The sequence below is a fragment of the Cherax quadricarinatus genome, unplaced genomic scaffold (assembly GCF_038502225.1).
Source record: "Cherax quadricarinatus isolate ZL_2023a unplaced genomic scaffold, ASM3850222v1 Contig485, whole genome shotgun sequence".
NCBI classification, from domain to species: Eukaryota; Metazoa; Arthropoda; class Malacostraca; order Decapoda; family Parastacidae; genus Cherax; species Cherax quadricarinatus.
In genome coordinates this window covers 1-15,430 of record NW_027195511.1, presented here as the reverse complement: position 1 = coordinate 15,430, position 15,430 = coordinate 1, and the positions used below count along the sequence as shown (strand labels likewise).

At 41.3% G+C, this 15,430-nt stretch overlaps 1 protein-coding gene across 1 annotated transcript; it reads left to right on the top strand.

The window, feature by feature from the left end:
- Positions 1–10,366: 10,366 nt before the first annotated feature.
- On the top strand, positions 10,367–12,149 carry LOC138851393 (uncharacterized; the record flags this gene model as incomplete). Its single annotated transcript, XM_070080465.1, has 2 exons — positions 10,367–11,038; positions 11,154–12,149. A coding segment is annotated over exon 2 (870 nt), but the record flags the coding sequence as incomplete, so codon positions are not given.
- Positions 12,150–15,430: the final 3,281 nt, after the last annotated feature.

Genomic DNA, 15,430 nt, shown 5'->3' with positions numbered 1-15,430 from the left:
GTGTACTAGTTTACAAAAATCATAACTATTTCTCTAGAACTCCATTTTTTCTATTGAATGAGTACAGGAAACTACCCATTTACTGATTTCAGCTATCCAATACAGTGGTCAGAATTTAGCAATTTTGCCAATTTCACACAAATTTCAAAAGATGCCAATTTCCAAATAGGGTCCAGAATAAACAAGAAAGACATTCCTGGCACTAAAATAACAAGTTCTCTCTTAGTTAGTCACATCCCCAGGCCCCTCTTATATTTCTTTGGCTTTCCACTTTCAATTATTATTCTTACAAAAAATAGATGATTAACTGTTATGCAGACTACTGCAATAGTGTAGAAATGGTATAAATAATATCAGCGCACTTGTGAAAGAATATTAGACTCACCAGTTGACGTGTATTGGACGCTTGGCACGATTTGTTTACTTTTGAACTTTGATAAAAATCGAACATTTCTGCTACTTTGAGCTCAATTTTAAGGTACTTTTCATTGTAAAACCAGTCAAAATCATCTCAATTTCTGTAATATGTCTTCCATTCTATAAAATGAGACCAAGAAAACTAGAATACAGCAATAAATACCATACAAAAATACAGTGCAAAGTCGCTGTTTTATTCCAAAAACACGGTCAAAGTTTTTTTTCTCATTATGCACTGTGTGTTGCAAAAAAAAATTTTATACTGCGCACACTGACCACATAGACCCATTCTTTCATATGTATGCCTACCAGCTTTCTCCCACTAGATTTGAGGGCGCTAGAATTTAGGTGTACTAGTACGTCAAAAACCCTAGGTCGTAAGCCGTACTAGTACGGCCGAAACCCCCAAAGGGTTGAGAACATCCATACTTATTCATGTGCCTACTACATACACAGAACAGTACACACAAATATAAACCCTCCACTCAGACTTCTCCTCACCAACTTAAACAGGACACATGACCATAACACAAGACACACATCTCTTTTTGATATACCTCGTGTCCATATCACACTGTGTAAAAACTCTATGCACATAAAGGGCCCTAAAATATGGAATTCATTACCAGAAGATATTAAAGTAACCGAGTCTGAAAACCAGTTTAAGACTCTTCTCAAAAGCCACTTAATCACCCTAGACTAAATGCTAAATACTCAGTACACACTTACTCGCCTATGTACTCCCACATCATAACTTCAACAATCACTTTGAACCTTTTATCCATTGTTGACAGGAATATAAATGAACCATTGTTTTCCACAAAAAGCATTTTAGACTATAAGAGTATATCCTTTTTCTTATACAAATTTAATTCACTTATAATTAATAATCTACTGTTCAACTATGAAATAATTACTATCCTACTGTACAACTATGATAAAATCCTTAGTATTAAGTAGTCTGTAAGCCAATAATAAGTCGGCCCATAATGCCTAGGCATAATAGAGGCTCTCTTTGCATTGCAACCCACTATTGTAAATATAAAATCTCAATGTATTGTTTACAAAGACATAAATAAATAAATAAAATAAAATGTGATTGTGTGTGAGTGATGGTGAAAATGTTGAATGATAGTCAATTTTTTTTTTTTTTTTTTTTTTTTTTTTTTTTTTTTTTTTGGATTTTTCTTTTTCTGGGTCACCCTGCCTTGGTGGAAGGCGGCCAACATGTTAAAAAAAAAAAAAAAAAAAATTTATCATACAGAATGTTTTGTAAGGATTTGGCTCTTCTTGGCCAGCTGCCTATACTGTATAGTGAAGGATTGAAGTATCCAAAGATCAGTGATGTCGTAAGGGGGGTGGGGTGCTGCCCCGGGTGACACCATCAAGGGGTGACACTATAGAGCCTCTAAAGAAGGTGACACTAATGCCCAAAACAGTGCTGCAGCAACATAAGAGAAAAATCCTTTGTTTCTATATAGCCTAGTATATGATTACAGAGTACAAATAGGCCTATACATGTATAGGGCAAATCATTGATTTTGATGATGTGATAAATGATTTTGCAGGATTCAAGGCAAGGTAATGTAAGATCTGATTCACTGAGATGTTACCTGTACTTGATCAAGGTCAGATTGGAACTAGTGTTTCTCTGATATTGCAATGTTTTTCTTTATTTTTCAAGTTTTTTTTTTTTACATTGTTGAAGATGAATAAATGTAGGATCTGTTGCCTGTACTCAGTGGTTTTTTAGTTGGTTTCCTCAATGTTACTTCGATTACTTACTTTATCATTCATGAAGTTGAGAAGTATGCTCCTGTTCGGTTTATGGCCCTTATACATTCTCATTGCTAAACATTAGTCATTGGGCATGCAGTAGTGATGTAACTGGAGTTTATTTTCCCTATTCCCCCACCCTTGGATTTCATAGGGGTGACACCAAAGATGCCGCCCCGGGTGAAACCAACCCTGGCAACACCACTGCCTGGGGTATAAAGGACTAACAGAGTAACTGTGGGTCACAAAGCTGCAAATAAAACATTCATTTGAACAGTAGTATTTCAACAGATGACCAAACTATGAGCAGTATCAATACCACCATTTAACCCTTTCAGGGTTTCGGCCGTACTAGTACGGATTACGCACCAGGGTTTTTGACGTACTAGTACGCCTAAATTCTAGCGCCCTCAAATCTAATGAGAGAAAGCTGGTAGGCCTACATATGAAAGAATGGGTCTATGTGGTCAGTGTGCGCAGTATAAAAAAAAATCCTGCAGCACACAGTGCGTAATGAGAAAGAAAAAACTTTGTGTTTTTGCACTGTATTTTCGTATGGTATTTATTGTTGTATTCTAGCTTTCCTGGTCTCACTTTATAGAATGGAAGACATATTACAGAAATTGAGATGATTTTGCTAAATTCTGACCACTGTATTGGATAGTTGAAACTGGTAAATGGGTGTTTTTTTTTTTACTCATTCGATAGAAAAAATGGAGTTCTAGCGAAATAGTTATGATTTTTGTAGACTAGTACACTGGAATTGGCCGAAAATAGGGCTCAAAGTGGGCAAAATCGCTAATGCGTAAACATCATTGAGACCGCTAACTTCGCGAGAGCATAATTCTGTAAGTTTTCCATCATATTTCATACTTTTGGTGTCATTATGATCAGGAAAAGATTCTTTATCTATTAATAAGAAAAAACATTTTTTTTTTAATTTGGCAACCCTGAGAACAAGTCTCGGAGAGGGCCTGGCGACCCTGAAAGGGTTAATGGATAGTAGCTCTGTAACAGTTGGCCATACCCTTATGAATGGTGTAACAGGTGGTTATGTTGCTTGAACAGCTCTGTATGACCATAGTGCAGCACTAAGCACTAAACCCTTGTGGGTTTAGTGCTTAGTTCTGATTATATTGATCATTCCATGTCAGTTGGACCAATTTTGAAAATTGTCACCTGACCATCTTCAGTTTAGATAAAATTTTACATGAAGGTTGGCATGTACAGTTGAACCCCGGTTTTCGTCTTTAATCCATTCCAGAAGTTCAGTCGAAAACCGATTTGTACAAAAACTGAAGTAATATTTCCCATAAGAAAGAGTGTAAATCCAGTTAATCTGTTCCAGACACCCAAAAATATTAACAAAAAATACATTTTATAGAATAACTATAGTTTTCCATACAGAAAACAATGAGAAATAAATATAAAGCTCTAATGAAATGGATAAATGAACATTTAACATTACTTTTACCTTTATTGAAGACTCTTGTTGGAGTATGGAAGACAGTGAGGAGGAGAGATGGAGGAGACGTTATCTCTACCACCCTCACTACCACCCTCTACCACCCTCACTACCACCCTCTACCACCCTCACTACCACCCTCTACCACCCTCACTACCACCCTCTACCACCATCACTACCACCCTCTGCCACTATTACACCCACTACCACCATCACAACCACTACCATCTTCTACTGCCATCACTACTACCCACTACCACCACCACTACCACCCTCGACCACCATCACAACCACTACCACCATCACTTCCAACCTATACAACCATCACTACCACCCTCTACCTCAATCACTACCACCCTCTACCACCATCACTACCACCCTCTACCACCATCACTACCACCCTCTACCACCATCACTACCAACCTCTACCACCACCACCCACTACCACCCTCTACCACCATCACTACCACCCTCTACCACCATCACTACCAACCTCTACCACCACCACCCTCTACCACCATCACTACCAACCTCTACCACCACCACCCTCTACCACCATCACTACCACCCTCTACCACCATCACTACCATCCTCTACCACCATCACTACCATCCTCTACCACCATCACTACCATCCTCTACCACCATCACAACCACTACCACCCTCTACCACCATCACAACCACTACCATCACTACCACCCTCGACCACCATCACAACCACTACCACCATCACTACCACCCTCTACCACCATCACTACCAACCTATACCACCATCACTACCACCCTCTACCACCATCACAACCACTACCACCCTCTACCACCATTACAACCATCACTACCACCCTCTACCACCATCACTACTGCCTCTACCACCATCACTACCACTACCAACCTCTACCACCACCACCACCACCACCACCACCCTCTACCACCATCACTACCACCCTCTACCACCATCACAACCACTACCACCCTCTACCACCATTACAACCATCACTACCACCCTCTACCACCATCACTACTGCCTCTACCACCATCACTACCACCCTCTACCACCACCACTACCACCACCACCCTCTACCACCATCACTACCAACCTCTACCACCACCACCCTCTACCACCATCACTACCACCCTCTACCACCCTCACTACAACCCTCTACCACCATCATAACCACTACCACATTCTTCCACCACCATAACCACTACCACATTCTTCCACCATCACAACCACTACCCCTCTCTACCACCATCACTACCACCCTCTACCACCACCATAACCACTACCACATTCTTCCACCATCACAACCACTAACCCTCTCTACCACCATCACTACCACCCTCTACCACCATCACTACCAACCTCTACCACCATCACTACCACCCTCTACCACCCTCACTACAACCCTCTACCACCATCATAACCACTACCACATTCTTCCACCACCATAACCACTACCACATTCTTCCACCATCACAACCACTACCCCTCTCTACCACCATCACTACCACCCTCTACCACCACCATAACCACTACCACATTCTTCCACCATCACAACCACTAACCCTCTCTACCACCATCACTACCACCCTCTATGAGTAACAAAGGCAGACTGAGTCACGAACGTATAAGCGGCTGTGTCCCGCGAGCAGGCAGATGTACGAAAACAGGGAAAATTTTGCCGAAAAAAGTGGTCGAAAACTGAATTGTACAATAACCGGACCGGACGAGAACCAGGGTTCCACTGTATATCAAACTTTGGGAAAATTTTAGTTCATGATATGGCACCGGTGGCCCGGTGGCCTGGTGGCTAAAGCTCTTGCTTCACACACGGAGGGCCCGGGTTCGATTCCCGGTGGGTGGAAACATTCGACACGTTTCCTTACACCTGTTGTCCTGTTCACCTAGCAGCAAATAGGTACCTGGGTGTTAGTCGATTGGTGTGGGTCGCATCCTGGGGGACAAGATTAAGGACCCCAATGGAAATAAGTTAGACAGTCCTCGATGACGCACTGACTTTCTTGGGTTATCCTGGATGGCTAACTCTCCGGGGTTAAAAATCCGAATGAAATCTTATCTTATCTTATCTCAGATTGGCGGCAGGTGAAAATTTCACTGACCTGCAGTGCACAATCAACAGTGTTCAGGTTACTGCTCCCCTCAAGGGAGGTTCCTTGATGCTGGTGAGGGGCTCTTGATCTAGGGAACTGGATCTGTGCTCTGGTTCTCTGAACTGAGCCTGAATACCTTCCATTCCCCAACATGCATAATCCTACAGGTTTAGCGCTCCCCCGTGATTATAATAATAATTGGGTTACTGCTGTGGTAGATCTTGAGGAGTAAAAGTTGTGTAAGAAGACATTACAACTTCTGTACTCATGGATATCTCATGGAGAGGCGCCCTGCTCCTCTCTCTGAGAATTGTCAGGTTCCATTATCAGTCAGCCACATTCTGTTAGACTGCCCACTTTATCAACGAGCACGCAGAATTTACCTCCGTTGTCGTCTTCGCTCTGCTGCTCTCTCATTACCTTCCCTTCTCGCTGATGGACCCACCTTTCATCCGGACTCTCTCATTGACTTTTTGACAACAACTGACTTACTTCACAAACTCTGATACCTTCAGCCCTTTCTACCTCAATCTCTTGCTACCCTCTACCCCCGCACTATCTCCTGCCCCACTGTTTTCTGTAACCTACTGATCATCCCTCTCCCCTTCTGCTGCCCAATACCCTCACTTCCTTCCCTACCCTGCAGCACTGTATAGCTCTTGTGCCTTAGCGCTTCTTTTTGATTATAATAATAATAGTATACAACTTATGGAACTGATTACAAAAATTACAGTCCTAAAACTTACATGCATTTACTTTTTTCACTATGAATTAAAAGTAGGCAAAAAATCTGTCATGTAAAATTGAATCTTGAATTCAGCTGCCTATATATCTAAAGGAAAACATTATTTTAGTATGATATTATTGTAGCCAGCTACCCAAGTGGACATAAAAATTCAAATTCAAATTCAAAGTTTATTCTCTATAAGGATTACAATGGTCAATCCTAAAATATCAGACTCCAAACATTTTTAGTTCCCGTGTTAATTTTACCTAAAAATGCCCTCCCAGACCACACGGTGAATTTTAAGCCATTTTTGACAACCAGTAGCAAAAAAAGCTGCAAAACCAATTTTCTTAAAGTAACCTTCAGTAGAAAAAGTAGACTCTACTACAAGATATCAATTTTCTGGATAGGTGTTTTGCCCTTGGCTTGTGCAATATTATAATGAAAACCAGACATTTTCAGCTGCTGCTGTTATAGAGCAACAACAGTTAGAAGCCCCTTTAACTTGTAAACGGTCCAAACATATACTGTATATGTTTTTACTGCTAGTGCCCCAAACGTATATATACGTTTTATTTGTCATACATTCAACATTGCCACGATAAGCCTGAGTCACCTATATGTGAGAGAATGGGTGTGTGCACTCAGTGTGTGCCATATTAAAATAATTGGGGATGCCTGGGTACCATATGCTCTTTTTTTCCTATTAAAAAAAACGATTTTTTTTTTCTCAAAAAAAGTTGGGGCACTATGGTAGAGAACGTATATATACGTTTGGACCGTTTACAGGTTAAGGATAAAAAAATATTATATTCACTTACTGTATGCATACATGCCAAATCTATGCAAGTCATACAGCAGTGCCCTGTAGGAGAGGGGAGCTGACAGCAGGGACAAGAACTGTAATAAGAACATAAGTAAGAAGGAACACTGCAGCAGGCCTACTGGCCCATGCGAGGCAGGTCCAAGTCTCTTACCAGCTTAAGCCAATGACCCAACTAGGGCCGGATTTAGGGGAGGGGGGCCTCCCACTAAATGATGAAAAATATAACTCATTATACTGCGAACTGAACAGATCGCAAAAAGAGAAAATGTATGCATGAGTTTGAATTTTGGAGGGATTGTCATGTTGAGTCATCTGATCGCTGGCATTACATCACTGGTGTGAGCACATCATCAGCTGCATGACACGATGATTCACAGCACATCATCATCCTGGGTGTGCAGGGTGCTGTAGTATGAATGACTGCTTGATTTGTAGTCAGTCTGCGAACAACAGTGTGGTAGTGAGAACCGGCTACAAAAGAGCATGAAGCAAGGGCAGCTTGTGAACCTGACGGTCATGAGCATAGAATCTGACATCCTGCGCAAACAAAATACCAAGCACAAACACCTGTCCATCAGACTACCTCATAGGTACCTACCCAAATACGCTATTCCTAGCTCCAACCAACCCCATTGAAGTTACACTCAAAATAAACACCCTTAAAAACAAGGAAGGAGACATAAACAGCTTGCCTGCTTTTATGTACAAAAAAGCTTCTCAAGTATTGTCACCAATTATTGCAATGCTCTTTAACAAATCCATTGATTTGTCTACCTTCCCAACAATCCTCAAAATAGCGAGGGTCACTCCGAGCCATAAAGGAGGTGACCAAGCTGACTTGAATAACTATAGATCAATATCTAACTTACCACTGCTCTCTAAAATCTTTGAAAAATTAATTCATAGACGGATCTATTCCTACCTCGTTTCACACAACATATTAAACCCTTGTCAGTTTGGATTCGGGAATAATAAAAGCACAAATGATGCTATCATACACATGCTAGAACTAATATATACTGCACTTGAAAAGAAAGAAGTCCCGCTGGGCATTTTCATTGATTTACGTAAAGCTTTCGATACAGTCGACTATGAACTGCTGTACTCCAAATTAACGCACTATGGTATCAGAGGCCACTCCCTCGACTACCTAAAGTCATACCTTAGTAACAGAACTCAATGTGTGTATGAAAATGATGCAAACTCTTCCACTCAACCAATCACAGTAGGAGTCCCACAAGGAAGCGTCCTTGGACCACTCCTCTTTCTCATCTACATCAATGATCTACCGAATGCATCACAGCTACTCAAACCCATATTATTTGCAGATGACACTACATATGTCTTTTCCCACCCAAACACAGTCAATGCTGAATTACAGAAAATATCTGCCTGGATGATGACTAACAAACTCACCCTGAACACTGATAAAACCTATTTCATTCAGTTTGGAACAAATGATCCAATTAACAACGCTAAATGGATCATCAGTCACAAGACTCACAGAGGGAAAATTCCTAGGTATCCACCTTGACAGTAGCCTTAAGTTCCAGACACACATGCAACAAATCACCAAGAAAATCTCCAAGACTGTAGGCATACTATCAAAGATAAGGTACTACGTTCCACAATCAGCTCTCCTGGCACTGTACCATTCACTCATATACCCTTATCTTATATATGGAATTTGCGCATGGGGATCAACAACATCCAAGCACCTAAAACCCCCAATAACCCAGCAAAAGGCAGCAGTAAGAATGATAACAAATTCCCACTCCCACCAGCATACTCCACCAATTTTCAAAAGTCTGAATCTGCTCACCATTAAGAACATCCATACTTATTTATGTGCCTACTACATACACACAACAATACATGCAAATATAAACCCTCCACTCAAACTTCTCCTCACCAACCTAAACAGGACACATGACCACAACACAAGACACACATCTCTTTTTGATATACCTCGTGTCCAAATCACACTGTGTAAAAACTCAATGCACATAAAGGGCCCCAAAATATGGAATTCATTACCAGAAGATATTAAAGTAACCCAGTCTGAAAACCAGTTTAAGACTCTTCTCAAAAGCCACTTAATCACCCTAGACTAAATACTCAGTACACACTTACTCGCCTATGTACTCCCACATCATAACTTCAACAACCACATTGAACCTTTTATCCATTGTTGACAGGAATATAACTGAATCATTGTTTTTCACAAAAAGCATCTTCAAATATAAATATATCTTTGTCTTATACAAATTTTGATTCATTTATAATTAATATTCTACTGTACAACTATGAAATAATTACTATCCTACTGTACAACTATGATATACTCCTTAGTGTTAAGTAGACTGTAAGTCAATAATGTTAAGTTGGCCCATAATGTCTAGGCATAATAGAGGCTCTCTTTGCATTGCAACGCACTATTGTAAATATAAAATCTCAATGTACTGTTTGCAAAGACATAAAATAAATAAATAAATAAATGGAGTCATCAGAGTCTTTTCTATCAGAAAAGCATGGAATGTACCTGGCTTATAATACATGTATTTTATCTGATTGAAGATAACTCCTCATAAGTCTATATAATACTTTTGAGTTACACTTGCTAAAATACACTATAAATCCAATTTATTGTTTCATTTCTTCATTTTAAGAGGATGGTACATATATTGAGAGTGGCAAAAGTTTTCCAAGGAGAAACTTAAAAGTCTTCTAACCATTAGAGTTAGACCATTTTAATGCAAGGAGCTCCCCACCAAACTGGGCCCCGGGCCCTGGGCCCCCGCCATACTGGGCCCCAGGCCCCCCACCGCCTAAATCCGGCACTGGACCCAACCTAGTCAAGTCAGGTCGCATTCACTTAAGCAAGGAGCACAGCATCAGACCTAGTAGCACAAGCTAGTCAGGTCCAACTCACACCCACTCTTGTATTTATCTAACCTATTTTTAAAATTACACAACGTTTTAGCTCCTATGACGGTACTTGGGAGTTTGTTCCACTCTACTACTATATTACCAAATGTTACGTTGGTTTGTCCCTTATTACTTTGATTGTAAGGTTCTCACTACATGTTCTAGTGTGGGGTAGCTTTTACTTAATGGCCTTATTTGTCTAGGGGTAATACTTACATCATGGCTGATCATCTTGAGTGTCTCTGATACCTTTTCACCAGCCCTCTTCACAGGTTATGTAAACTACTACTATAAAAATATAACTGTATTCTCAATAGATATGTACAGAATATACAATCACAGCCTCCATTTTCAAAACAAATCTACACACTCCATCCTGTGCTCCACATGGTGTGTTCCAACACTCTTCCTTCTCTCTCCTTGACATAACTCTGGGCTAACCAGTGTTTTGACACACTTTAGTCACCCTGGGTATGGTGGCCAAAACTTAAATTATAAAAACTCACCCCTGGAGCACACATGATGCCCCAAAAGATAGGAGAAGGACCCAGAGATCCTGCCAGGTTGAAGGTCAGCCACAGAGAGAGAGAGTCAGAGAGAGGGAGAGAGAGAGAAGCCTACCTAAGCTTGTAGTGATACTGGTCCTGTGAGGAGCAGCAGCAGGATAATACTGCACCACCTCTAGGGGCCCTTAACAACAACAACAGTTTGGTGTGGTCATGGGCACCAACACATGGTGTGTGATTCTCTCATACTTTATACATTTATCAGCGATGCAGATTACATGGTGAGTTTAAATATATGGCCTGTAGTTATAACTTTTCTCTTGACATATGCAAGACATCACCATCCCTGTAGAAGCCATTATTAGATGTACTAGTCATTATATTTTGTTGTTGCAGAAGTACTATGAAGATTCTATGTTCAATAAAGCCTAGAGATAAGGCCTGTGTTTCTATCACAACAATTTATTGAACATAGAATCCTGGGCTACCTGGTGGTGATCCTGCGCTAGACTACATCACAACATGGAGCGTTTACTGAAACCTGAGAGGCTAGACTGTGACCCCAGCTTATCAACGGCTGCTCAGGAATGGAAGCACTGGTTTAAGACTTTCGAAAACTTCTTGGGAGCCCTTCCTAAAGAAGATCTAGATAAACTAAGTCTGCTCATCAATTTTGTGTCACCTAAGATATATGAGGCTATTTCTGAGTGTAATACCTACGAAGATGCTATCAAAACCCTCAAGTCTCAGTATATTAAACCTACAAATGAAATCTTTGCACGCTATCGCCTTGCAACTCGCCGCCAGCAGATTGATGAGTCCTTAGAGGAATACTTTCAAGCACTGAAAATCTTAGGTAAGGACTGTCACTTCCAAGCAGTGACAGCTGCTCAGTATTGTGAAGAGTCCATCAGGGATGCTTTTATCAGTGGCCTGCAATCACCAATAATAAGGCAGCGTTTATTGGAGAATAAAACTCTCGACTTAGCCGCTGCCTTTGACCAGGCAAGAGCTCTAGATTCAGCCCAGAAGAATTCTGAAGTATACAGTACCACTCAGCCTTCTCGAGTGGTAAGTGCTGCAATTCCTGACCAAGACTCTTGCAATGAAGTTACTGTGGAACCTGCCTCAGTGACAGCAGCAGCAGGTACGGTGTGTTTCTTTTGTGGTTTTTCAAGACATCCACGTCCAAAGTGTCCTGCTCGTGAAGCAATGTGCCATAAATGCCACAAGAAAGGTCACTTTGCGAAAGTATGTCGTGCTAATACATCAACAAGAGCTAGTGCCTCCACACATTCCAGTGATCATGCGACTCTAGCAACAGCGACTTCTGCGGCTACTCCAAATTCACTGTCAAAGGCAGTTGTGAAAGTATTCATCAAAGGAACAGAAGTAGATGGTCTTATTGATAGTGGCAGCTCAGAGAGTTTCATCAACCTTGACTTAGTTAAACGGCTCTCCTTGACTCTACATCACTCATCAGGTACCGTTTCCATGGCATCAACATCTCTCTCTATTCAGACCTTAGGGTTTTGTAAGGTAAATCTCAGAGTTAATGGAAAGGATTATCAAGATGTACATTTAGCTATTCTGCCACAACTGTGCTCTGATGTTATCCTTGGTCAGGACTTTCAGAAGCTGCATGGTAGTGTCACCTTAACATATGGAGGTGAACTGCCTCCTCTTGTTGTCTGTGGACTTAGCACTTTAAGGGTAGACCCACCAAAGCTGTTTGCAAATCTTACCGCGGATTGCCATCCTATATCAGCTAAGTCACGCCGCTATTCTTATGAGGATCGGATGTTCATTGAGAAAGAAACTCAGAGGCTGCTGAAGGAGGGTATTATAGAACCGAGTGATTCTCCTTGGCGTGCACAGGTTGTTGTTGTTAAAGATGGTTATAGGAAACGGAGACTGGCTATCGATTACTCTGAGACAATCAACAAATTTACACTTCTTGATGGGTACCCTCTACCTCGAATTGACGATACAGTGAACAAAATTGCTCAGTACTACGTGTTTAGCACAATTGATCTGCAGAGTGCCTATCATCAAGTCCCTATAAGGAATGAAGATAAACCATACACAGCGTTTCAGGCTAGTGATGGCCTGTATCAGTTTACCAGAGTCCCTTTTGGAGTCACCAATGGGGTAGCCTGCTTCCAACGAATTATGGATTCACTCATTCAGGAAGAGCAACTCATGGGAACTTACGCGTATTTAGATAATGTTACCATTTGTGGCAAGACCCAGGAGGAACATGATGCAAACCTTGATAAGTTTTTGGAAGCCGCCAAGAAGAAAAATATCAGTTACAATGAGGAAAAGTGCACTTTTTCAACTAAAAGGCTTAGCATCCTTGGTTATGTAGTGGAAGGAGGTTCAATATTCCCAGACCCTGAACGACTACGACCTCTACGGGAACTTCCAATGCCTCAAGACAAAAAGTCACTCCGAAGAACTCTTGGTCTCTTTGCTTATTACTCACAATGGATCTACAACTATTCAAGTAAAGTCCGCCCATTGAGTGCTACCACATTTCCTGTGACAAAGGAAGCAGAAGCCGCTTTCCATACGCTCAAACAGGACATTGAAAACTCAGTAGTTCAAGCCATTGATGAGTCCCTACCATTCGAAGTGGAAACGGATGCATCTGACATTCCCATTGCTGCAGTCTTATCTCAGGCAGGACGACCAGTAGCCTTCTTTTCGAGAACTTTTCAAGGATCAGAGAAATGTTATGCTGCTGTAGAAAAGGAAGCCCAGGCCATCATAGAAGCAGTTCACCACTGGAGGCATTATTTAACTGGTAGACATTTCACCATAAGGACTGACCAACGGTCCGTGATGTATATGTTCGACAAGAGGCACAAAAGTAGGATAAAGAATGACAAGATATTACGCTGGAGGATGGAACTATCGTGTTATGACTTTGATATTCTGTACCGACCGGGTCAAGAGAACATCTCACCTGATGCATTCTCTAGGTCCCACTGTGGAGCAGCATGTCATGATTTGCAATCACTCTCATCTCTCCACAAGGCTTTGTGTCACCCAGGAGTTACACGCCTGTACCATTTTGTCAAATCAAAGAACATGCCCTACTCAGTGGAAGATGTGCGACAAGTGATCAGAGCATGCAGAGTATGTGCAGAGTGCAAGCCAAACTTTCATCAGCCAGAGAAGACTCATCTCATAAAATCCACCCAGCCTTTCGAAAGATTGAATATAGATTTCAAAGGACCTCTACCAAGCACAAATCAGAATAGGTATTTCCTTAACATAGTAGATGAATATTCAAGGTTTCCCTTTGTATTCCCCTGTGCAAATATGGCTGCTTCAACTGTTATTAGTTGTCTTTCACAGTTGTTCTCTATTTTTGGTATGCCAGCTTATATCCATTCAGACAGGGGATCCTCGTTCATGAGTAACGAACTTCAGGAGTTTTTGGCTAGCAAAGGTATTGCCTGCAGCAGAACAACAAGCTACAACCCTCAAGGCAATGGTCAAGTGGAGTGGTTCAATGGTACTATATGGAAGGCAGTTACAATGACATTAAAGTCGCGCAATCTACCTGTTCAACACTGGCAAACTGTCCTACCTGATGCTCTTCACTCTATTAGATCACTGCTGTGCACAGCTACTAATGCAACCCCTCATGAAAGACTACTCAACTATTCACGTCGTTCCTCTACGGGAGCCTCCGTGCCCACTTGGTTATGTCATCCTGGACCCGTTCTCCTGAAGAGTCACCGTAGGATGAACAAGACGGATCCTTTAGTGGAAGAGGTAGAGCTCCTGCAAGCTAATCCACATTACGCCCACATTCGCTACCAAAATGGTGAAGAGACTACAGTATCTACAAGACATTTAGCCCCAGTTGAAATCCCTATTAGTGTGGAATCTCAAGATACACCAATAGATGTGAAAGATGCTTCGTTTTCTCCTGGAAAGCCCCTTGAGACTACCCCTATGGAAATAGAGGATTCTGCTCCAGCAGTTAATCAAACCCCGCTGGAAAATATCGAACCTGGTGAAGAGGCTCAAGGGCTACGAAGGTCGGGACGTGTACGTCGCCCACCTAACAGTTTGGGAGATTACTGTCTCTGATATTTTAGAAGGGGGAGATTGTAGTGATACTGGTCCTGTGAGGAGCAGCAGCAGGATAATACTGCACCACCTCTAGGGGCCCTTAACAACAACAACAGTTTGGTGTGGTCATGGGCACCAACACATGGTGTGTGATTCTCTCATACTTTATACATTTATCAGCGATGCAGATTACATGGTGAGTTTAAATATATGGCCTGTAGTTATAACTTTTCTCTTGACATATGCAAGACATCACCATCCCTGTAGAAGCCATTATTAGATGTACTAGTCATTATATTTTGTTGTTGCAGAAGTACTATGAAGATTCTATGTTCAATAAAGCCTAGAGATAAGGCCTGTGTTTCTATCACAACAAAGCTCCTCCCACCAAAACAAAAGACTGTTGCCAAGCACACTTCTCCAGTTACCACAATTCTACCACACCTTAATTTTACTTTTACAAAAAGAAATACAACTTTATAAACTACTTATTTAAATTGTGTGTTTATGTGTCTATAGTATAACCTATTATATTGAGAAAAATAGGTTTGACCCAGCTGCCTCTCAGTCATAAGGTTGAT